General features: G+C 39.7%; 2 protein-coding genes across 4 annotated transcripts in view; both read left to right on the top strand.

Annotated features, from left to right (window-relative positions):
* RNF8 (ring finger protein 8) overlaps window positions 1-1,828 on the top strand; it is a 31,868-nt gene extending 30,040 nt beyond the window's left edge. For 2 of the 3 annotated variants that reach the window (XM_063097184.1, XM_063097185.1), the window contains one exon: window positions 460-575. In XM_063097184.1, coding sequence (XP_062953254.1) covers window positions 460-476 — 17 coding nt within the window. In that variant the 3' untranslated portion in view covers window positions 477-575. Of the gene's footprint in view, window positions 1-459 lie in introns of all 3 variants that reach the window. The other variant, XM_063097186.1, reaches the window with a different exon arrangement.
* Window positions 1,829-23,752: 21,924 nt separating this feature from the next.
* Window positions 23,753-25,797, top strand: part of CMTR1 (cap methyltransferase 1) — a 56,881-nt gene continuing 54,836 nt past the window's right edge. The window contains exon 1 of the mRNA XM_063096841.1: window positions 23,753-23,900. The gene's annotated coding sequence lies outside the window, so the exon portion shown is untranslated. The remainder of the gene's footprint in view (window positions 23,901-25,797) is intronic.

A 25,797-nucleotide genomic window follows, 5' to 3' on the forward strand; every position in this document is an offset into this window, starting at 1 on the left:
CAGCAAAGGTCAGTTGTGAGATTAATTGGACTATATGATCTAGCAACCCAGGAAGTCTTAGAACCACGAATTCTTTGTTGACTCTGTAGGCCCTGCCATGTCCGAATGGTCCTTCCATCTGGAGGTCAAAGGGCTGTTTTCCCTGCTGAAGAAACAGCAAGGAGACCAGTGTGGCTGTAGTGGAGTGAGTGATGGGGAGGTGGCAAGAGATGAGGAAGGTTAGGCAGGGGGCAGATTGTGTAGGGCCACGAAGGCCTTGGAAAGGATTTGACTTTAACTCTTACTCCGAGAGAAAGGGCGAGCAGGCTTTGAGCAGTGACATGATCTGACTTACATTTTCTCAGTCCACTCTGGCTGCTGTGTGGGGAAGGGACTGAGGGCGGCAAGGATGGAATCAAGGGAGGCCAAGGAAGGGACATGCAGGGGCCTCCTTTATCTCTCTTTTCTTTCTCTCCCAAGCAAAGAGACTGTTCTGAAGACTGTTCTCTAAGGGCAATTGAAAGACTGCCAGGCAGTGGGAGCCTGGGATGGTCTAGAGGATTCTCTCTGGACACAACTTGTCCACTCTGCAGGTCATCTGAAGCCATGTGGGACAGAGACTGGGTTAGGAAGTCCCTTGCACTCACCTCTGTATCCTGGTGTTGTTATTGTCTGAAGCACCACCAGGACTCATGGCACTGACTGCTTCAAGGTCTTAATAGACTGTGCTCCTCTACATGTGTTATTTGAGTTATATTTTGTTTTTTTAAATTTGTTGTTGTTGTTATTGTTTTGATACCTCAGAAGCACCTATGTTGACATTTGTTTTAGACAGTTTGGATGTACCCCACAGCTGCCCCTGAAGGAAGCCTCTATTTTGAGAGGGTGGCTTACTTCTTTGTGAAAACAAGATGTCATTTCCTGGAAATAAAATATAAAAACTATCGATTGCTCAGCTGGGCTTTGGTGTATTTACCTTCCTTTCCTTCCAGCTCCCAAACAGTCTCACAAGTAAACACTGGCAACTCGTAGATTATAACCAAGAAACTGATTATCAGGTGATAGATTTTGAGTGAATGTCAGCCTCAGAAGTCAATCCCAAGATCATGGCCACACCAGATGGGCACTGACTGCCGTGTTTTCTTTTTATTCCAGAGGTGGGTCATTGCTTAACCTTGTTTCAGGGTGGGGGAAATTTCTTTCCATCAAGTTTCAATACATTTCCAAATGTATTTTACTCAGTGTCATGAATACAGGTCAATGATTTTATGAGAACTTGATGTGTTTTTTCTTTTTTTTTCCTTTTAATTAAAAGTTGTCTCTCTTTTGCCCACCTCCCCTTTTTAAAAGAAAGAAAATCAGTTTTTATATTATGGAGAAAGCAGCTTAGGACAACCTATGGTATCCTTGGTTTTACCTGTGATAAGAATGAGGGAAAATACAGAAAGTCAAAGAGTGGTCATTTGAAATTAGGAGCTCTCTAGAGTGCGAAACTGTGCATTATATCATGTAATGATTTGCTTCCCTCTCCCTCTTTACTGCCTACCTGGAGAACCATTCCTTTGAAGTTCTTTATACCCCATGTATTTTCATAAAGGGTTGGGAATTACTAACTTCCTGATTTTTTTAGGGATGGTAGAATTTCTTTTTCTTTGTTGAGGATACTGTGAATATTGGGATTCTGGAGTCCCTAGTCTTCATTTCCATCTTTCTACCCATGATTACTGATTGAAATACTGGTAGAGTCAAGGAGGGAGTAACTTAAACAGAAAAAATACTTTAAAAATACTTATTTATAACTATGTCGTAAAAATTCTGAAAAAATAGAGAACAGAAGGAAGAGATTGTTACCATCATGATGTAATAACTTCCCCATACATGTGTTTTATGTATATAATTGCATGTATAAATTTGTATATGTTCTGTCAATTTTCAAGTGTACATATCATATTCATTTTTAAGAGTACAGATACACGTTTTTTGAGTAGGTAATGTGTTCACATGGTTTGAAATCAAAAGGTACAAAAAGACATAGAATGAAAAGCCTCTCACCTCTGCCCCCTAGTGGCCACTTCACTCCACAGAGGCAAAACAAGTATTACAATTTCTTGCGTATCCTTCCAGAGACCCTTTGTCCATACAAGCAAATACACGTGTGGTCTTTTCCCTTCTTTTGCACGAATGATAAACTGTACACTATTCTGTACTTTGTCGTTTTTTTCAGATGTATCTTAGCAATGGTTCCATGCAAAGAATTTCTTCTTTCTTTGTTATAGTTGTCTATTATTTCATTGTGTTTGTACCATAATTTACTTTTCAGCCTGTTTTTGATGGGAATCTAGATTGCTTCAAACTTTTACTCTTAAAACAATGCTGCAGAGAACATCATTGTACATACATCATTAGAGGACAGATCTTTAAAGTAGAAACATCTTGATTTGAAGAGCCTGAAGGCCACCTGCAGAGACTGACCTCACAGACTGACCGTTCCCTCCCACAGCTGCCAGAGTGACTTGCAACCTGTCCTTTCAGAACACCACATGCCTCTCAAGTGTGCCACACAATTTAAGAATGAGCTCTCAAAGACAGATTAAAAAGAAAATTAAATAAAACTTAAAATTTAAAAGCCAGACTACCTGGTTTTGAATCCCGGCCCTGCTGTTTGTAACTGTGTGACCTTGGGTAAGTTACTCAACCTCGCTGAGCCTTTGTTTCTTCATCTCTAAATTACTGCAAAGTGAAGCCTAAATAATTACATACCAGTTATTATTGCACTGCTAACAAATAAAAAAGCCTTAATGTTCTATTTTTAAAAGATACAAACAAACCAAAACTAACCCAAACTTGCATTATTTCTCTGAGCTACAGAATGTTCTTTCCCTGGAGAGATATCTGATATTAAACATTATCTGTGTTTTGCTTGCCTAGAAAAATACATGGTAACTTTTCTGCCTTGCAGCACCAAACTATAGTATACTGTTGAGCAGTCTGGCTCTAATTAAAGGCACATTCTCTACAACAGAACTCTGAGAAACTGGGTAAAGAGGATTTGTTTCATATTCTGGCTTTATTAAGCAGGTGAATGCAGCCAGCTATGTTAAAGCACTTTGCAGTTAGTGGCAGGTGTCCCATATCCATCTGGTTCTGTTAACCTAGAAAGGGCTCTCTCTACCTCCAGGCATGCTTCATCCCAGCACTCAGACTGTGCCAAGGCGGGGGACTTAACCTTAGTGGGTGGGATAACTGGATACCCATCATCAGTCTTTCTGGAAGCTGCTGTTTTTATAGAAAGATCTAAATCCTCTCGTTATCTCCAGCCCTTCTCCCTCACTGCTCTTACCCTCTGTGAATGACCATCCAGGCAGTTACCACAGTTGCAGGAGTGCCTGGGATGGGCAATTCTCCATGTGCTCATTGGCTTTTCCAGACTGACTGGCTGGAATCTCTCCAATCCATATCTAAGGATAACCCTGAAACCTGTGGTGCCCTAGGTAAATTTATCATGATTTGCATTCCCCCAGGCATTGGATGACTCCTAGGGTTACCTCTCTTTGACTCTGAAATTAAGAGAAGGAATGTCTAACTTGCGTTGTGGTCCCAAACTAAGAAGAACCTAAGAAGATCAGGAGAATCCTGTAATCACTCACTTTCTCGCCCAGGGCCACAGTCTTGTTAATAGGTGCAGGGCCTGATTTGAGCAGGATGTTGCCATTGGCTACAGTAGGCCAAGGGTTTATTCTGAATACTAGTTAGCCTCATTCAGAAAAAGAAACCTCCCACCTAGTCAACTTTTTCGGTTTTCTCCACAAATGGGAGTTGAGGAAGTAGGAATTGGGAGCTCTTGGGAAGGTGGGGCCTGGTGTTGATAAAAAAAAAGTAATGAACTGACTTGTTCAGTTGATTCTTCAGTTTAGAAAAGGGCTGGAGCTATAGTAGGTGCTCAGCAAATACTCAGATGTTGTAATCCCTTTGTCTGTGGCATCCCTGGGGTACCCACAGTGGGCTGCCTGAGCTCATTTAATCTCCAAGCAATATTTCCTGCTTGCTGCTGCTTTACCAAATTCTAACCCAGATCCCACCTCAGATCCAATTTGCAGACCTGCTATTCCTGTTGTCCACTTCCCTTCAGGTTCTGAGTACTTCAGTCTGGTGTGACTCTTTTGTTATGCAGTGGCCACTTGTACTCTGCATTTTTCCAAATAAATTCAATTCAGCAATAGTTATTGAATGGTCGCACCTCCTGCCTTTTTTTTTTTTTTTTTTTTGTAACTAGGCACTGCTCCAGGTGTTTGGTATGGTGATGAGCAAAAAAGAAAAAAAGCTTTTGTGGGCCCACATTTTAGTAAGGGGTCAAAAGGTCAAAAGCATCTCAAAAGGTTTTATGAGAATCTGGGAGGTGTTTAGGCAGTGCTGCCTACCAAGCTAGCATGCTGGGTGTTTCTTCACATTCTTCAAACTCCAGGCAGGAGGTCCTGCAGACTACAGTGGGTCCACCCCAAGATCCAAAGCTGGCGTTTCACACTTCTAGGATCTGGGTAGCCTGAACCTTTTCAGTTTGCTTCTCTTACCTCCATTCAGGATGTAGGAACCTGCTCCTTAGGAACTCCCCCCCGCTTTTTTTTTGGCAGCTGGCCAGTATAGGTATTGGTATTATTAGCCCCATGCTAACCAACTGAGCTAACTGGCCAGCCCCCAGCTCCTTAGAGATCAATTCTCCTGGGCCTCTACCGAGCTCTAGCCAGATGACTTCAAGGGCATCTCTGTGGAAAGTTTGGGCCCTCAGCATGGAGAACAGGCCCTGAAGCACTCATACCACAGTCCTGTGCAGGCAGGCACCCAGACCTTTGATTCCTAAAGCCCTCTTACCCCAAGTCTTCCCAGTTCTTGTGAGAAAGCCGCCGTTCAGGCTAAGGGTGCTGTGTCTTTTCTAGTGCTCTGGAATTGCCGGGATGGTAGCATTGTCGGTACAGGGGCAAGAGCACAGCCCTTCCCACAACTCGAGACCACACTTTGACACCTTTGGAATCACCAACACTTTCAGAATCTCCAGTTTCTCAACAAAATTGCTGCTGACCATCAATCCCGGAACTACTGGGGCCCAGACCTAATCCCAGAGGCCAGGGAGAAGATAGATGTTATGCCACCCACCTTATCCCCCTATTTCCTTCTTCAATTACCTGAGTTCTCATAGCTTCAATGTAGATCAGGTAGACACTTGGTGGAGGGGATGGAGGAAAGGGAGGTAATAAATACCAGCGGAGCCTCAGTCAGCACAGCCAATCACTCTGATCCATTATACTTCGTCAAGCCTTCTTTCTACAAGAATCATTTAACAGGAGGTGGGAATGGACTCTGTGGCTCAGGCACCAGTCATTTCTCCAGGGCTGAAGCCTTAGTGCTGGTTGGTGTGAACTACACCCTAAGCCACGTGAATCTGTTAAATGTGCCACGTGATATCAGACCCACATACATTCCAACATCCACTGAATTTGTTGTTGAGATAAATATTTGCTAACTGGGAGAGCGTACATGCTGGGGAAGGAGAGCTATTGCTTCAAGACCTCTCACACAGTTGTGGAAAAATTCACATGTGATGTAAACTCAAGGAAGCATTGTGGTTATCTTTGTGACAAAAAGAAATGCCCCATTAAGTGATCTGATGAAATTGCTGGCTGTATCATGACATGAAGCAGCTACTGCTCCGGGATGGAGGACATGGCATCAATCATAAGAATTTTGTGACTTCTCAACATAGAGTTGAGAGTCAGAGGTGAGTGCTGGGCTGGTGAAACAAATGTGGGACTCATGGATGTATAGATGGTTATTGGGGTCATGAGAGAGGCAGAGGGAAAAACTATCCAAGACAGAACTCTGGGGACAACTGACATTCAAGGGGAGCAGACTGCAGAGGCCAATAAAGGTTAGGAGTTAAGAGGTAGGAATTATAAACAGTGATACATCTGAGAAAGGAAGTGTAATAGTTAATTTCCTGTCAACTTGACAGGGCTGAATTGTGCCCAGACATTTGGCCAAACATTATTCCGGGACTGAGTGTGTTTCTGCATGAAATTAACATTTGAGTCAGTAAGCTGAATAAAGCAGGTTGCCCTCCCTACTGTGGGTGGGCCCCATCCAATCAAATGAAGAGCTGAACAGAACAAAATGGCCGACCCTCTGGCAAGTAAGAGGGAATTTCTTCCTGCTTGACTGCCTTGGGCTGGGACATTGGTTTTTTTCCTGCCTTCAAACTCGAACTAAAACATCAGCTCTTCCTGGGTCTCAAACCTCAGGTCTTTGGACTAGCCTTACACCATCAGCTCTCTTGGATCTCAAGCTTGCTGACTACAGATCTTGGGATTTGTCAGCCTCCATAACTGGCAAACTAATAATGCCTTATGATGAATCTCTTTGCCCCTTACCAACCAGCCACCAAAAAAAACAAGCAAATCTCTTTGGTTCTGTTTTTCTGGAGAACTTTGACTAATATAGAAAAGCAGTGTTTCAGGAAGTAGGGAGTGGCTGAGTATTAAAAATAAGAATATATTATTTAAAAATATATAGGAATATATATTTATATATTTATAGGAATTTTCAAGAATGCATTCTTATTATACTCCTTAATCACCCATTCTCTTTTTTTCCTTAATCTCCAGATACATCAGTAGGAACAAATTAAGCACTCATAAAATGTTGTTACAAAAATCTTTGGTTCCTGCCCTTTTCCTGCAACCCTCCCACCTACATTTGTCCTTATTTTTGGCCACCCAGCACCTTAGCTACTTTCTTATGTTTAACTAGTCCCTTTCCTTATGAAGCAACATTTATTCCTTACCCCCTACCCTTCTCATCCCCAAGAAGCTAGGTACTAGCTTTCCCAGCATCCCTTACATTTAGAGCTGTATGCATGACAAATGTCCATTAATTACATTCAAGATGTGAATTGGAAACTTGTGATATAAAGAAGTCACGGCCAGCAGAATCATGGTTCTGTCATGGCACCTAAAACAGACAACAAGTAAGAAAAAGTAAGCAAACTGGATTATATCAAAATTAAAAACTTCTGTACATCAAAGGATACTACCAAGAGTATGACAAGGCAATCCATTGAATGGAAAAAATATTTACAAATCATATTTGATAAGGGATTAATATTCAGAATATATAAAGAACTCCTACAACTCTATAACAACAAAGCAAACAACCCAATTAAAAAATTAGTAAAGGACTTGAATAAATATTTTTCCAAAGAAGATATACAAATGGCCAATAAGCACAAGAAAAGATGCTCAATATCACTAATCATTAGGGAAATGCAAATAAAAACCACAGTGAGATCATTTCACACCCATTAGGATGGCTCTTACTAAAAACAAAACAAAACAACAGAAAATAAGTGTTGGTGAGGATATGAAGAAACTGGAACCCTTGTGCATTGCTGGTGGCAATGTAAAATGGTATAGTCACTGTGGAAAACAATATGGTGGTTCCTCAAAAAATTAAATGTAGTATTGCCATATGACCCAGCAATTCTACTTCTGGTATATACCCAAAAGAATTGAAAGCAGGGACAAGAACAGGTATTTGAATGTACATGTTCATAACAGCATTGTTCATCATAACCTAAAGGTAGAAGCAATCCAAGTGCCTATTGATGGATGAACAGATAAAGAAAGTGTGGGGGAGGCTGCTGGCTATTTAGCTCACTTGGTTAGAGCATCCTGTTGATAACACCAAGTTCAAGGGTTCCAATCCCTTACTGGCCAGCTGCCAAAAAAAGAAAGAAAAAGAAAATGGGGGATGGGGAGCAGAAAAGAAATGTGGTTTATCCATAAAATGGAATATTATTTAACCTTAGAAAGAAAGGAAATTCAGACATGCTACAACACAGATGAATCTTGAAGATGTTACGTTAAATGAAAAAGTCAGTCTCAAAAGGCCAAATATTGTATGATTCCTTTTATATAAGGTACCTCCAACAGGCAAATTCATAGAGACAAAAAGGTAGAATGGTGCTTACCAGGGGCTGAGGAGAGGAGGGAGTGGGAAGTTTTTGTTTAATGGGCACAGTTTCAGTTTGAGAAGGTGGGAAAAGTTCTGAAGATGGGTGGTAGTGATGGTTGCAAAACAATGTGGATATACTTAATGCCACTGAACTGTATGTACATTTAAAAATGGTTAAGGGCCAGTTAGCTCAGTTGGTTAGAACAGGGTGTTATAACACCAAGGTCTAGGGTTCAGATCTCCATACCTGCCAGCCACCAAAAAAAAGCCAAAACCAGCAAAGGTATTAAAATAATTAATTTAAAAGAAAAATTTAAAGGTATTAAAATATAAATAAATAAAAATGGTTAAAATGGCAAATTTTATGTTATGTATGTTTTACCACAAAAAAAGTACTACAAATGAAAAATTTACTAGAGGGACTTAGCAGTAGATTCTAGATGGCAGAAGAAAGAATCAGTGAACTTGAATATAGAACAATAGGAATTACCCAATCTGAAGAACATAAAGAAAAAAAATGAAGAAAAACAGTACTCAGAAACCTATAGAACAATATCCAGTATACCAACTTATGTCTAAAGGGAGTACCCAAAGGAGAGAAGAGAAAAAGGTACACATTTTTTAAAGGAAATAATAGTCAGAAACCTCCCAAATTTGATGAAAACTTGAATCTATATATCCAAGAATGCAACAAACGTCAAGTAGCATTAATACAAAGAGACCCACACCTAGACACATCATAGTCTAACTGTTGAAAGACAAAGAGAAAATCATGAAAGCAGCAAGAGAAAAATGACTCATCACGTACAGGGAGCATCAATACAATCAATGGCTGACATCTCATCAGAAACAATGGAGATCAGAAGACATTGGAATGACATTTAATATGCAGAAGGAAAAATTCTATCCCGTAAAACTACCCTTTAAAAATGAACATAAAATAAATACATCCCTAGATAGACTGAAAAAATCTGTTGCTAGTAGAGCTGCTTTACAAGATATACTAAAGGAAGTCATTCAGACCAAAAGGAAATGATTCCAGAAAATGACTCAAATCCACAGGAAGAAATGAGGAGCACCAGAAATGGTAAATATGTGGGTCAATATAAAAGACTCTTTTTTTTTTCTGTATTTTTCTCATTTCTTAACTATCTTTAAAAACATAAGATTGTATAAACCAGTAACTATAGCACTGCATTGTTGTGTGATGTGATATATATTGTGTAATATATATGATGATAAAAACTTTGCAGATAAAACTTTGTGTATAAAAATGCAAGAACCATTCTTGCCAGGAAGGCACAGAAAGCAGGTCAATATCATGTGCAACTATAGCCAGATCCTTGGGAGGATAGAATTCTTGAGCTACTGCTGCTACATAGTTCTTATAGCCACATGCCTATGTGAGACTTAAAAATCAATAAAGATGATAAAACTTTAGATAAAGTGTAAAGCTTAATTTTTTTATAACTTGTTATACATATTTCTTGAATATCATTTTACTTAACATACAAATTACTTCTCAGTAAGTTCATAAAAACAATTTACTGAAAAACCATACAAAAGTTGATGTTAATGTTTCAAGATGTCAATTGAAACATTAAATAACAATAGTAATGGATAATAACCTAAGACTTATAAATACATACAGATATATATACATACATGCATACATTAGGGAGAAGGAAACATTCTTACTTAGCAATAGAATGCCAGCCAATCATGGAAGAAGGAATGATGGAGTTCAAAAGCAACCATTTAGCAGTACCACAGTAAAATTGATTCAGGCAAGAGTCATCATTGGATGCTAAAACTAATTGGCAAAACTTGATGAGGAACAGAACATCTATACAGTGTCAAAATACCTGTTAATGGCAAAGGGAAAAATAGTAACTTTGCAGCAGAGAAATGACAGACAACCTTAAACAGGTGATCAAAGTTAACATCACTAGTAATACTACAAACTGACATCATGCCTCTCCTGACAGGAGGGACACAGCATCCTTTCTATGGTATTGTTGCCAAAAGTACATGACTCCTATTTAATCATGAGGAAACATTAGACACATCCAATTGAGGAATATTCTACTAATAACTTTTTTTTTAATGTCAAGACAAAGATAGACTTGGGAATTGTTTCAGGTTAAAGGGGACTGAAGAAACATTATATATAATTTAATGTATGATCCTGGATTGGTCCCTGGATCAGAAGAAACTTATTTACTATAAAGGACATTATGGGACAACTGGCAAAATATAAATAACATCTGTAGATTAGAGTATATCAGTGTTAACATCCTGATTTTGATAATTATACTGTGGCTAAGTAAGAGGCTATCCTTGTTTTTTTGACACAAACAGTTTAGTATTTAGGGATAAAGAGACATCATGCCCATAATTTACTTTCAAGTGGTTCATAAAAGCAATATGTATTTATATAGCAAGATTAATATGTATGTGTATAAAATGATAATAGAGAGGACTGGTCAGTCGGCTCGTTGGTTAGAGTGCAGTGTTAAAAGACCAAAGGTCAAGGGTTTAGATCCCCGTCCTGGCCAGCTGCCCCAAAACAGCCAACAACAACAAAAAAAGAAAATAGTAATAGCGAAAACTATGTATATTTAAAGGTATGTATGTGTATATATAGAGAGAGAAGATGATAAAGTAAATGTGATAAAATGTTAGCAAATGGGGAATCTAGGTCAAGGGTATATGGAAATTCTTTGTATTACTCTTGCAACTTTTTTATGTCTCAAATTATTTCAAAATAAAAAAGTTAAAATGAGTGAGTTGAATCGAATGTTTCAACTTTATTTAGTATATTTTTACAAACCCAATTTAAAATGAAATTTTAAAGAAAAAGATGAATGATGAAAAGTATGCATTATATTGTTGTATTTCAACTATTGAATGTTAAGGGACACAAAAGCCAGAGAGAGAGAGAGAGAGAGAGAGAGAGAGAGAGAGTGTGTGTGTGTGTGTGTGTGTGTGTGTGTGTGTGTGTGTGTGTGTGTGTGTAAAAATTAATGTGAATTGAAGTATATCAGCAAAATGAAAGAGTCTCACAACTGCCCAGCCTGAAGGTGCACCTACGTAAGATGTGTCTTCCAACAGAAATCTCTCAATGTAGTCAGCTCCCTCTTTTTGTTTCTTGTTCACATACTGGTGCCATCAAAGAAGATCTCTTATTTTGTGAGTCCTTTTGGAAACTACAAAGGCTGTGAACATTTTGGAAATAGTTAAAGGATTATTTGCTGAATAAAACTGGAAAGAAAACCTTTATACTCTGCACAGATGGAGCTTCTGCAATGCTTGTTAATACATCTAGTTTTGCTCCTTTAATGAGAAAGCAAACCCTTCACATAGGCATCATTATTTTTTTTTCAAACAGACATGCACTGACAACAAACGTTCTTTTAACAATCCTAAAAAAGGAGTTTTGTCAACAGCTATAAACATCATCAACTTTATCAGAAGCACGTCTCGCATTTTTAAAATGTTCATCAAGATATGAGAGCAAAATATGAATTGCTTCTCTACCATACAGAAGTTCACTGGCCTTAATGAGACTATACCCTGAAGTGCTTTTTCAAACTAAGTGATGTCGGAGGTGGGGTCCAGGGGGCCAGATAGCTGGCCTCAACACCCCCATCCTCTTACCAGGTTCTTGACTCCACCACAGGAAAGAATTCAAGGGCAGAGTCACAGTAGAACATGTTTAATATAACAGATAAGAAATACAGCTTCGGGCCAACCCCGTGGCGCACTCGGGAGAGTGCAGGGCTGGGAGCGCAGTGACGCTCCTGCAGCGGGTTCAGATCCTATATAGGAATGGCCGGTGCGCTCACTGGCTGAGTGCCCGTCACGAAAAAGACAAAAAAAAAAAAAAAAAAAAAGAAAGAAATACAGTTTCTTGGGGCTGGCCTGTGGCTCACTCGGGGAGAGTGCGGTGCTGATAACACCAAGGCCATGGGTTCGGATCCCATATAGGGATGGTCGGTTAGCTCACCGGGTGAGCGTGGTGCTGACAACACCAAGTCAAGGGTTAAGATCCCCTTACCGGTCATCTTTAAAAAAAAAAAAAAGAAAGAAATACAGTTTCTGTGGAGAGAGTGCGGCATGTTCCAGAGACTGAGCAGACCCCACACCAAGTTTAACACAAAAGTAAGAAACACACACTTAAAGTTCAGTACAGAGCTCAGGCTGGCTCAAGAGAGTCAGCAGCCACTTGCTGAAGATAAGTTTAATACAAAGTATACACACCTCAACCAGCAAAGTGCAGGTTGCCTCCAGGAAAGTGAGCAACCACCAGTCTTCTGCTGGGATTTGGCTGTTATAGTTTCTCTATCTAATGAATATTTAATTAAAGGGGTGGTTCCCCGATATGTAACATTAGTCTTGCACATGCTCAGTTGGTCTCTTCCCGGAGCATATTCATTGGTTATATCCTGTCACGTGCACCAGATATATTCAAGAGTATTCTGTGCTCTGTAGCACATGTAGTGGTAGGTCATTCAGCTACCAGGGTAATATAACCCTTCTGTACTGAGTATGCCCAGCCACTGGATTTGCATAAGGCAGTCCTTTGTGGTCTCATTTTCCCTGTTCTGCTGAAAATAAGTCTAACTGGCAACAGTAACTTTCCTCTAGGGGAGAGCCAAAAGGAGGGGCCTGAAATCTTTGGGAATGGCTTACCCAGTGCATGTCCTGTGATCCAAGCCCAGGGAAACTGAACACCTCCTATATCAAAAGGGCAGAAGTTTTACTTTAACTGAAATAAAACAAGAGTGAAAGAAAAAAAATCTACTCTTGGGACATTATGAAAAAAGGAAAATTTTATTGATATGTTCGCTTATTTGGCAGATACTTTTAACCATGTGAATGAATTAAGCCTTTCAATTCACTGTTTTTTTTGGTGTTTTTTGGGGTGTGTGTGTGACCGGTAAGGGGATCATAACCTTTGGCTTGATGTCGCCCACACCACGCTCAGCCAGTGAGCGCACCGGCCATCCCTATATAGGATCCAAACCCGCGGCCTTGGTGTTATCAGCACTGCACTCTCCCAAGTGAGCCACGCGGTCGGCCCTCAATTCACTGTTATTAAGCCAACATTAGGGATACTACTGAAAAAAACTAAAAATTTTTTTGGCTGAGTGGTCGATGAAGAAGCTGGAGGATATGTTTTTCTAAGATGGAGTTGTAATACAAAATTCTCTGTCATTTTCTTTGAAAAGAGAACTCTGTAAATTTCTGGAACACTTCAGAAGTCTTCCAAAAGCTATTTCTATCTTGATGGCTTCTAAGTTGAACCACAGATATGCAATTCATTTCTTTCTTATATAAACTGAATCAAAGATGTTAAGATGTTGACATAACCGAAGATGAATTTATTGATCTCAGGACAAAAGAAAACACAATTGGAGTTTAACTCAAAGTTCCTCAGAAAATTACTATATTCCTTGGGAAAGAATTTTTCTTGCCTTGATTTAAAGGAAAATTCTAGAAGATTTAATTCTATTTACAACAATATTTCGTTTTTAATATACAAATGGGGATTTTCAACAATTATGACCATTGAAGCAAAACTTTTAAATTGATTGAATGTTTAACAAAATACGCGTGTCAAAGGCCATCTCACAATTTAATTTTCTCATTTGAGCTAAGTAACAGCATTTTTACTGATAGATAGATAGATCTCATACATATGTTCAATTTTTTTTATTGAGGTGAATTTTATTTACAGTGAAACCACAGATCTTAAGTGAACACTTCCTTGAATTTTGACATGCATGTACCTGTGTGTATTAGTCTGTTTCCATTGCTTGTAACAAAATACTTGGAACTTGGTAATTTATAAAGAAAATTAAATTTATTGCTTACAGTTTCTGAGTCTGGGAAGTCCAAAGCCCATCTGGTGGTGGCGACAGTGAGCCAGGGTCTCACATTGCAAGATGTGGAAGCAGAGAGAGCAGAGAGAGAGAGACAGACTCTCCTCTTCTTTTAAAGCCCTCAGAATCACACCTCTGACCACCATTTTTAATCCATTCACTACTGCACAGTCCTACAATCCAATCACCTCTTCAAGGCTCCACCTTTCAACTACCATAATAGGATTTCTCACCCTCTTAACAGTCACAGTGGGGGCTAAGTTTCTAATACATAAAACTCAATTTGAGCTTCAGAGAGTTTTGGGGGGACACAATTCAATCCAATACACTGTGTAACCACCAAATCAATCAAGATGTAAAATACTTCCAGCACCTCAGAAAGTTCCCTCACACTTCTTTTCAGTCAATTTCTGTCGCAGAGCCAACCACTGTTCTGATGTCACCATAGATTAGTTTTGACTGTTCTTGAACTTATAGAAATGGAATAACAAGTATATACTCTTCTGTGCCTGGTCTCTTTGCACAGTTATATTTTTGAGGTGATTATGAATAAAGCTACTATGAACATTTATGTATAAACCTTTCTGTACACATATGTTTTTATTCTCTCATAAATACCTAGAGGTGAAATTGCTGGATCATAGAGTAGGTGTATACTTAACTTCACAAGAAACCGCCACATTGACTTCCAAAATAGTTGTACCGTTTTACACTCCCACAAGTAATGTGTGGGAGTTATGGTTGCTCCATACCGTTGTCAGCATTTGGTTTTGTCTATTTTTTTTAGTCATTCTAGTAGGTGTGAAGTGATATTTCATTGTGGTTTTAATTTGCACTTTCGTGAAAACTAATAGCATATAGTTAAATGGACTTTTTAGTGTACAGTTCTATAGGTTTTTGTTTGTTTGGCAGCTGACCAGTGCGGGGATCTGAACCCTTGACCTTGGTGTTACCAACACCTGCTCTAACCAACTGAGCCAACAGGCCAGCCTCTACTTCTGTAAGTTTTAACACGTATAGATCTGTGTAACTGCCACTACAATCAAGGTGAAAAACAATTACCCTAACCAATCCCTCACACATCCAACTTTGTTTGGTGGTAAAACCCTCCCCCATCCCTAACCCTAAGAAACCACAATGTATTCTTTGTTCCTGTAGTTTTGTCTTTTCCAGACATTTGCGTAGATGGGATTATACAGTATGTAACCACTGAAGCCTGGTTTCTTTCACTCAACATTTGAAATTCTCTCAAATTACATATGTTGATAGCTTGTTCCTTTTTATTGCTTGCATAATATTCCATTGTATAATTTTATATAATTTGTTTATTCCTTCTCCTGTTGAAGGACATTTAGATTTTTCCATATTTTTACAATTATCAGTAGAGCTACTATAAACATTCATGTATGGTTTTTCTGTGAACATAAGATTCATTTATCTAGGGTAAATAGCTAAGTGAGGCCTCTGAGTCATCAGGTAAGTATATGTCTAAGTTTTATCATAAGAAATTGCCAAACTGTTGTCCAGAGTGCCTGTACCATTTTGTATTCGCACCAGCAATGTATAAGTTCCAGTTGCTTTAAGTCTTCACCAGCACTTGGTATTGTCAGGTGAAAAAAAAAAAAAAAAAAAAGTGTAGCTGGTCTAATAGGTGTGTATCTTAACATGGTATCAACTTTCATTTCTGTAATGGCTAATAATGTTTAGCATCTTTGCAAGTGCTTGTTTGCCACCTATATATTTTCTTTGGTAAACTATCTGTTCAAATCTTTTGCCCATTTGAAAAATTTGGTTGTTTGTTTTCTTATGGTTGACTATTGAAAGCTCTTTATATATTCTGATACAAATTCATTCTCCCAGTCTGTAGCTTCTCTCTCTCTCTCTCTGTCTCTCTCTCTTTTTGGTGGCTGGCAGGTACAGAGATTGAACCCTACAGAACCCTAGACCTTGGTGTTATCAGCACCACATTGAAACAAACTGAGCTGACTGGACAACCTTCTTTTCATTTTCTTAACAGTGTTTTTTACAGAGCAATAGTTTTCAATAACGTCACGGGGAGGGAAGGCATATAACTTTGATGCAGTCCAATTTATCAGTGTTTTCTTTTATGGATCATGATTCTGGTGTCATATATAAGAAATCTGCCTAACCCAAAGTCATGAAGATTTTCTACTGTTTTCTTCAAAGTTTTGCAGTTTTACGAAGCATATTTAGATCTATGATACATTTTGATTTATTTTTGTATACGATTTCAGTTTAGTTCAAGGTTCCTTTTTTATTTTTTCTCCGTGCATATGGATATTCAGTTGGTGTTCCAACCCCATTGTTGAAAAGACAATCCTTTTTCCACTGACATGCCTGCACTTTGTCAAAAAGCGGTTGGCCATGTTTGTGTGGTCTATTTCTAGACTCTATTCTCTGTTGCATTGATTATGTGTCTATTATTTTACCAGTACTATATTGCCTTGATTACTGTAACTTTATAGTGAGTCTTAAAATAGGGTAGTATAAACCCTCCAGCTTTATTCTTCTTTTGCAAAATTGTTCCTGGCTATCCACGTACTTTTGTCTTTCCATATAAATTTTAGAATCACTGTATCTATAGCTACAAAAATTCCTGCTTGGATTTTTATTGGAATTGCACTAAATCAATAGATGATTTAGAGGTAATTGACAGACACCTTAACTATATTGAGGCGTCCAATCCATGAATGTGGTATGTCTCCCTATATAGGTCTTCTTTGACTAATTTCATCAACATTTTGTGTTTTTTTTAAGCAGACATATCCTGCACAAGTTTTGTTAGAATATTTCATTTTCTTGAAACTATTGTAAATGGTATTTTTAAAAATTTCGATTTCCAATTGTTAATTTCTAGTATATAGAAATATCACTGATTTTTGTCAGTTGATTTGAATTCTGAAAAATTTATAAACTCACTTATTAATTCTAAGAGCATTTTTATGTAGATTTTTTGGGATTTTCTATGTAGACATTATGTTAAATGGGAATAGAATACTTTTCTTTCTTCCTTTCCAATTATATACCTTTTTTCCCCCTACCTTATTGCACTGGCTAGGACCTCTAATAGGATTTGAATAGGAGTGGTGAGGGTGTTCATCCTTGCCCTATTCCTGATTTTGGTGGGAAAGCTTCAGTCTTTCATCATTAAATATGATGTTAGCTATATATAGCCATGCACACAGATATGAATATATACATTTACCCTTTTACTACTAGTTTTTAATTATGAATGGATGTTGAATTTTGTGAAATGCTTTTTCTGTATAATTAATATAATCATGAGGTTTTGATTTTTAAGTCTATTAATATGATAGATTACATTGATTGATCTTTGAATATTTAACCAGTCTTATAAGTAGGCTATGGTATATAATTCTTTTTATCTATTGCTGGATTTGATTTGCCAGTATTTTGTGTAAGATTTTTGTTTTTATATTCATGAAGGATGTTGTTCCACAGTTTTCTATTCTTCTACTGTCTTTATCTGGTTTCAGTATCAAGGCAATGCTGGCCTCATATAACGTGTTGGAAAGTGTTCCTTCTTAATCTATTTTCTGTAAGAGATTGTGTAGAATTGGTGTTATTTGCTTTACATGTTTAGTAGAATTCACCAGTGAATCCATCTGGACCTCAGTATTTTTGAAGATGCTTAAAAAAACCCTATAAATTTGATTTTTTAAATACTTGTAGATATAGGACTATTCATGTTATCTATTTCTTCTTGGATGAGTTTTCATAGTTAGTAGATTTTAAGAAATTGGCCCATATGATTAGTCCATTTATATGTGCAGAGGTTTTCAAGGGGCCGGCCCGTGGCTCACTTGGGAGAGTGTGGTGCTGATAACACCAAGGCCATGGGTTCGGATCCAATATAGGAATGGCCTGTTAGCTCACTGGCTGAGTGTGGTGCTGACAACACAAAGTCAAGGGTTAAGATCCCCTTACTGGTCATCTTTAAAAAAAAAAAAGTGTGTATATATATATATGTATATATATATATATATATATACATATATATATATATATGTGTATATATATATATATATGTATATATATATATATATATATATATGCAGAGGTTTTCTTAGTATTCTAATATCTTATTATCTTCCTAATATCTGCAGGGTCTGTAAAGATATCCTCTCTTTCATTACTGATATTGGTAATTTGTATCTTCTTTTTTTCTCTGTCAGTCTGTCAAGAAGTTTATTAGTTTTACTGATCTTTTCAAAGAACTAGCTTTGGTTTTTTGATTTTTCTCTCTTTTCTCTTTTGGATTTCATTAATTTATGCATGTATTTTTATTATTTTCTTCCTCTGCTTGCTTTGGTTTTATTAGCTCTTCTTTTTCTAGCTTTTTAAGATAGAAGCTTTAATTGTTGAATTGGAACCTTTCTTCTTTTATAACAGAGGCACTTAATACTATAAAATTTCCCCTTAAGCATGATTTAGCTGCATCCTGCAAATTCTGATATGTTATATTTCTATTTTCATTTTGTTAAAAACATTTTAGGGTTCCAGTCAAGATGGTGGAATAGATGGTTCCCAGCATCACTCTCTCCCACAAATCAACCAATTTACAACTATAAAAATGTTACATCAGCCAAGCTGGGGCCATTGGAGCTCAGGGGAAGATGAGGAGAGACCTACAGAGTTCATGAAGGCGGGAGAAACCATGATGAGAGAAAGAAAAAACTGCTCTGAGTGTTTCAGCCGTGGCTGCTTTAATGCTGGAGCTGATGAGCACATGGATCAGGAGCCGGCAGAAGCCACAGCTGTGCCCTTCAGATGGAGTTGCTTGGAGGCAGCAAGAGAGAAGAGGGCATTGGTGGCCTCCAGGACAGCAAGACCACTGACAGGGTTCCCATGGACCCACGCAGGAGTGAGGAGCCAGAACAACTGAAAAAAGGGAGCCATTCAGAGGCCAGTGAGTCATTGCAAGGGACTGGCACAGGGCTGGGCCCATGGGAAGTGTTTGGAGCACAGGTGGTGGGGGAGTCAGGCTCTCTAGGGGAACACTGGGACACAGCAAGGACAGCTGATCTGTCCCCCAATCGGCACAGGACCACTCAGAGGTGACTGGTCAGGAATGCAGAATTGTACAGGGTGCAGTTTGATGGAAAAACTCAGGCCCAGATCATATTTTCTACACAACACAGATCTACCAGGTCTCTGGAGAGCTGGAAGTACCTATAAGGTCAACAGTTAAACTCTGAGCTGCACAAAAAGCCTTCCCTAGGGAATCAGCAGCAAAGCAGCAATTTAGCTCAACCACACAGCTCAAGTACTGGTTCCCACAGGAAGTTCCCCCATTTTAGGAGTCAGCAAAGGACAAAAAATTAGTTCTAGCCCAGGCACACCAGCAGCAGCTTGGGGCCTGCCTGAGAACTGGAGGCTTGGAGCTGGGGACCGGAACCCCCTCCCACAGCCAGGCACACTGTGCCAGCACTTCGGAGCCCACCCAGGGACCTGAAGCATGGAGAAGGAGACCAGACATACCCCACAACCAGGCACACCGCCAGTGCCAAGGAGCATGCCAAAAACATCACCTCCATGTGGGTGGCCCACGACAGCCACCATGATGACCATAGCTGCCGCAAAAGTAGCTAGATGCCACAACCACCACGCAGATGGTCCGCCAACCACTGGAGCGCATTGACACAAGGAGAGTCACCAGCAGAGATAAAGAAAAGAAGAGGACGTCTCTCTCCACAAAGCCCATTTCAGAGTGACAGAAGAAGCATCTGCTCTATGATAATGTTGGAGGACCTGATCACACCTCTCAGCATTGACAGATCATCTAGGCAACAAATCAACAAGGTAAGCATTACTCTTTCAGAGGTCGAGAAGAAATCTAGGGTAATTAGAGGGGGGAGGGAGAGGGAGATGGGGAGAGATTGGACAAGAGGCATAAAGAATAATTATGATTCATAACAATATATATGCTAGTAATATTGATTTGATCAACATATCTCAATGTTGAACCCCCAAAATATGTATAATCAATTTTGATTCAATAAATAAAATAAATTAAAAATAAAATAACAATGTTAAATGACTTGTGTGAGGCTACCCGTTTAACAGGTGACAGAGTTGGGATTCAAATCTTATCCAACTGGCCCAAGAATGTTCTTGTACTACACTGTACTGCCCTTCTACCATCTCCATCCTCTCGTCATCTCTGTGTGGAAGCTAAAACAAGAACACAAAGCATCACCTCACTTGATTTCAGCTGGTAATGTGGGCATCAACAACTCAAATTTTTTGCCACTCTGTGCATGTCCATGAATGACCACAAAAGCACCAAGAATACTGATTTTGGTTTTACAAACAAACCTTAGTTGAGTAGGCTAATTCACAAACATGGAATGCTAAAATAATGAGAATTGTATGTCTTTTACTACCATTTTACATTTAACCTGTTTATATCTTTATATTCAGAGTGCATTTCTGTAGGCAGAATATAGTTGGGTGTTGCTTTTTTATCCAGTCTAACAATCTGCATTTTAATTTGGATATTTAGATCGTTTGCATTTAATGTGATTATTGATATTGTTAGATTTAAATTTATCATCTTGTTATTCAGTTTCTAGTTGTCCATCTGTCCTTGGTTTTTATTTTGTCTTTTTCTGCCTTCTTTTGGATTAATTAAATATTTCATACAATTAAAACAAAAACAAAAAACCAAAAAATCATTTTATAATTTTCCTCAAGACATCTTTTTGATCCATGGATCATTTAGAATAATTATTTTAAATTATTTAGTTTTCAAGTATTTGGAGATTTTCCAATTATCTTTCTGTTATTGATTTCTCCTATAATGCCATATAGTTAGAGAACTTACTTTGTATGATTTTAATTCTTTTAACTTTGTTAAGGTTTGTTTTATGATCCAGGATATGGTCTATCTTGGTGCACATGTGTACTTGAAAAGAATGAGTATTTTGCAGTTGTTGGGTGGAGTATTCTATAAGTGTTAATTAGATCCAGATGGTTGATGACATTGTTTATCTATATCCTTGCTGATTTCTGTCTACTCATCCACTGATTACTGAGAGATGAGTGTTGAACTCTCCAATAATAATTGTGCAATTGTCCATTTTTTCTTTTTTCTTTTTCTTTTTTTTTGGCAGATGACTGGTACAGGAATTAAACCCTGGATGTTGATGTTGTCAGCACCACACTCTAATCAACTAAGCTAACCGGCCAGTCCTATTTTTCCTTCTATTTCTATCAGTCTTTTATTTATTTACTTTGAAGTTCTGTTGTTGGGCTTGCTGATTAGCTCATTTGAGTAGAGCACAGTCTTACAACACCAAGGTCACAGGTTTGGATTCCTGTACCAGCCAGCTGCCAAAAAAATTTTTTTTTCTATGTTTCCTTTTTAAGTTTTAATATTTTAGATTTTGTGTTTAGGTCTATGATCCACCTTGACTTAATTTTGCATATGGCATAAGAGAATCAAGGTTCATCAAGTTTCAGGTTTCCCCTATACATTTATGTGACTGTTCCAACACTGTTCATTGGATAAACTCATATATATTTAAAAATAAATTTTAACTTTAAATGCATATATAATATATATATATATATATTTTTTTTTCTTTCTTTCTTTTTTTGGCAGCTGTCCCATATGAGGATCCGAACCCTAGGCTTTAGTGTTATCAGCACCACACTCTAACCAAGTGAACTAACTGGCCAACTCCTGCCTATATTTTGAATGCATTCTCCAATTATTTAATGCTTTACATCAAAATTAAAATGAATCACTCAATTTGCTAAATATGTTAACTCTTTCAATATATTTCCTTTGTAATCCTATACATTTTATTTTATAAATTGTTATTTTGAGAATGGGTGCATGAGAATTACAAGATTACCAAAGGTATCTGTTGAGTTGGAATCTCAGATCCTTCTGCCCCTTCCTGTGCAGGTTGTGAGTCAGGTAATCAAAAGAAGATACTGGCAGCTTTATGCAAGGTAGACATACTTTATTCTTCAGATATGAGCTTCACTGACATGCTTTATTCTCAGACACAAGCTCAGGCTCTACTCCATCGACCATGCTCAGCCCTCCTTCCATGCTCCACTGACCAGCAGTTCAGAGCAGTTACCCTTATACTTTTAGTACACAATAGCAGCCACAAGCCAAGAATTACATAATTACAACAATCATGCTGAATCAGTAAATGGGCACACATGTGCAGTTACACTACTTTTATAGCTTGTTTCTAGTGAATGTGCTGTAACAGATGTGAGGTGAGAGATCCTGACTATACTTTTTCTATTTTCCTTACCGTGTCCATATCATGACGCATGTTAAGAACTATTGATACAGAAATATACTCAGCTTTAGGACTACAGATACCTGGGTTAAATGCCTGTTTGCTGCTTCCTAGCTCTGTGAGCTTGGGCACATCACAACCTTCATTCATCTTCCATACTTCCAAAGATTCGGTAATGTCTATTGAGCACCTACCACCATCCACTATGTTGAATATTGTGAATTCAATAGACAGACAGGCAGACATGACCTTCCTGTACAGAGTTTACAACTGCGTGGGGGAGGCAGATGAGTCAACAGGGCATTACACAGGACTGTGGTAAGTGCTTTGATAACGGAAGGACAGAGCTGTAAGGGAGCTCAGAGGTAAAGCTCCCAACCTAGACTTGTGGGGTCAGGAAAGATTTCTAGAGATAAAGACACTAAACTGAGACCTGAGAGATAACTGGACATTAGTCAAGCAAAGCGGGAGAGAAAAGTAATTCAGGCGGGGGAATGGGACCTTAAGAAACATGGAAAGTTCCGAGAAACAGAGAAGAGCAGGATGGGGAGAAATAAGGGAGCAGTAGTACTATGCACAACTGCAGGAGTCAGACTGAAGGGTTTTGTAGGCCATCTTAAGGATATTGGCTTTATCCTAAGAGCAGTTTGGGAAGTCATTGATGGGTTTTAACCATTGATGCATTGGGATAGGATCAGATTTAATTTTTCGAAAAAAAATAATTTTGGTTTTCTGAAGAATGTATTAGAAGGATCATGACTGGACACAGGTACGATGATTTGGAGATTACTGGAGAAATCCTGCTGAGAGAGGGTGAATGCAAGAGCTGTGGCAATGGGAATGGAGATAAATGGACAGATTTGAGAGACGGGAGGTAAACTCAACTAAGTGTATTGGAGGCTCTGGGAAATGAGGAAGAGGGAGACTCCTCAGATTTCTGGTTGGAACAACAGGATGGATGGTAATGCCATTCACTGGGGGAAAAAGCAGGTTATGGGAGAATATAAAATGAAATTTGAATTTATGGGATTGAGGTGACTAGCGAGGATATCCAACAGGTTCTTGGCCATATTGGTCTGAAAATTGGAAGAGGGGTTTGGGATGGAGAGCCATCTGTGTCCATATGGTAAAACGCTATAGGCGACATTCCTTTTTTCCTCTCGCCCTTCGTTCAACATCTGTCAAGGGTGTCCGATAGGCTGGATGTTGTGGATAACAGCTGTGAACAAAAATACTGGGTTCTTGCCCTCAACCAGTCGATAGTCTAGCTCTGAGTTCGTTCTTAATCTGTAAAACGAAGATGATAAAGAGACTGAGAGGCGGTAACGCGAAGGAACCTTGGAGCTGGAAGAGAAACTTGTTACTTCTGCTTTTGCGTGTTTTCCCAGTCGGCTCTTCCGCGCAGGCGCCCTGGGCCTCTCGGGGTGGGGGTGGGGGTGGAATGGGGAGGGCCAGAACCTGAGGGGCCTTTCCCGGGGCGAGGACTCGGCCGGGTGGGGGAGGGGGCGGGCGGCTGCCCCGTGACGTCATTAAGCTGCGCGGCCCGCAGGGCGGGACCTGAGCGCGACGGCGAGGCCGGCGGACCGAGGCGGGCTTGTGGGGAAACGAAAGTGAGGGAGGAGGCGGTGGCTCTGGCAGCGGCGGGGCCCGGCCCGGCAGCGGCAGAGACAGCGTCCTGACCCCCCTCTCTTTGCTCCCTGGCAGCTCGCCCTTTCCCCTCAGCGTGAGTGCCGACGCGCGGCCCGGGGGGAGCGAGCGGGCGGGCGGGCTCAGCATCCTTGTCCCCTCCACCGCTGCCTCGGCCCCACACCCGCTATCGTGACTCTCCCCGCCTCTTTTCCCTCCTATCCACCACCCCTGCCCCCCGCTGGCTTCCTGGATCCGGAGCTGTAGCTGACATACGTCTCTGCGCACACATTCACACATTCACGTTGTCTTCAAATGAAGAGTGGCCCGGGGAGATGGGAGGTCATCTCTTCCCTCTGTGAATAGGGGTGGCAGTGCGAAACTGAGGCGCAGGAAAAGAAGACTGTAGAAGGGTTTGAACCCCTTCCGTGGGGAAGCAGCAGGTAGAACCAGGCCCCCTGCCTTCCACTTAGAAGTTCCCTGCCACGGCACATTCTCTGACATGTGTAGGTCATTTGAGCTGGGCACTGGTTAGCCGTGCTGCCATTCCCCTTTCGGGCCTCAGTCTTTTCCAGTGGAAGATGAGAGGGTTGAATTAGAAGATTTGGAAGACCCAAATCTAAGGTGATGTGCTCTTAGGAGGGCGTCAGCATCTCTTTCACAGTATTTCCTCTCCTTTTCTTGGACCCATCCCAATACAGGCTACATTGAGTTTCCCGTGCTTCCAATCTCTCCCAGAGTCGCTTAAGAATCAGAGGAGCCTTTTTGCGTTAGCTATGGCTAGAAACAGGCCCCGTGGTGGGCTTTCGTATACTCACCTTATAGGCCTTTTGGGGGTGGGGTGGGGGTGGATTTAAGACTGTTTTAAAGTGAAATGTGGCTCAGCCTGGTCTTGCTTTGTTTGCTCAATGTCTCCTGTTCTTCCTACTTCCCCAGGATAGCCCCTGCTTGTGCCTAGTAAGAGGCTGCTTCCTTAGGAAGGATGTGATTGTCCATTGGGTTGACTGGCTCATCTTTGAGCTGGCTAGAAGTGAAACTTGTGATCCAGAATTTTGTGAGGTTGGGGGGGATCAGTGGCACCTTTGTATTTCATTGCTTTCTTACTGTGGCTGCTGTGACCCATGCTGTAAGCCTGCTTTTTTGCTCCTGCACCTCCCCTTCCCCAAGGATTGCAGCCCATCTGGTCACCCACCCTGTTTGCACTTGTTTTGAGTTCTCTCTCTTTTCTGAGTTCTCTGCGGCCAATCAGTTGTGTGTAAACCACACTGTATTTATTATTTCTCTTCCTTGCTCATTAGTGTAATCATTCCTTAAGATTTCAAGGTCTCGTAATCATTTCATTCCATCCCATGTTTTTCTCATGCTTACCTCTCATGTACCTACCCCTGGGCATGGATGATGGTGACATGGTGCCTGCCTGTTGCCATTCTTTTTTGTGGAGGTGGGTTCCTGTTCTTAAAATTATTATGTACCTTAGTCCTATGATATAGGTGCCTCCAGTCCCAATAACTTTCCCACTTTTCTGTTTCCTCAGTCCTATGCCAGCCACTGCTTCCATTTCTTGCTCTGGTTAAAAACTTGCCTAATTCTTTTATATTTTCAAACATCATGAAGTAAACCAAAAACCAGTGTTTGAATTGTATTATGTAACCTCTTAATTGTTCTGGTAAAATAATAATAGTGAATGAACAATCATTCTGGGATGGTCCCTTCATCTTGGAAATATTGCTTGATATTTATTTATTACATTTTATAATTCTTTTCCAGTGTACATTGTCATGCATGGCCAGTGTTGCATCAAAAGTATAGAATGACAAGTACCCAAGGCTTTTTGTTTCCCCCTGTGGCTTGCAGAGTTGATCCATGACTTTTTGTATCTGACACCACCAGATCTAGCACCAAATTTTCCAGTAAAACTAACAGCTATTATTGAAAACCAGAGCTTGGCTAGCATCCTTCCTCCGATTCTGAGGAAGAGGCTATTCAAGTGCTGG

The sequence above is a fragment of the Cynocephalus volans genome, chromosome 5 (assembly GCF_027409185.1).
Source record: "Cynocephalus volans isolate mCynVol1 chromosome 5, mCynVol1.pri, whole genome shotgun sequence".
Taxonomy (NCBI): Eukaryota; Metazoa; Chordata; class Mammalia; order Dermoptera; family Cynocephalidae; genus Cynocephalus; species Cynocephalus volans.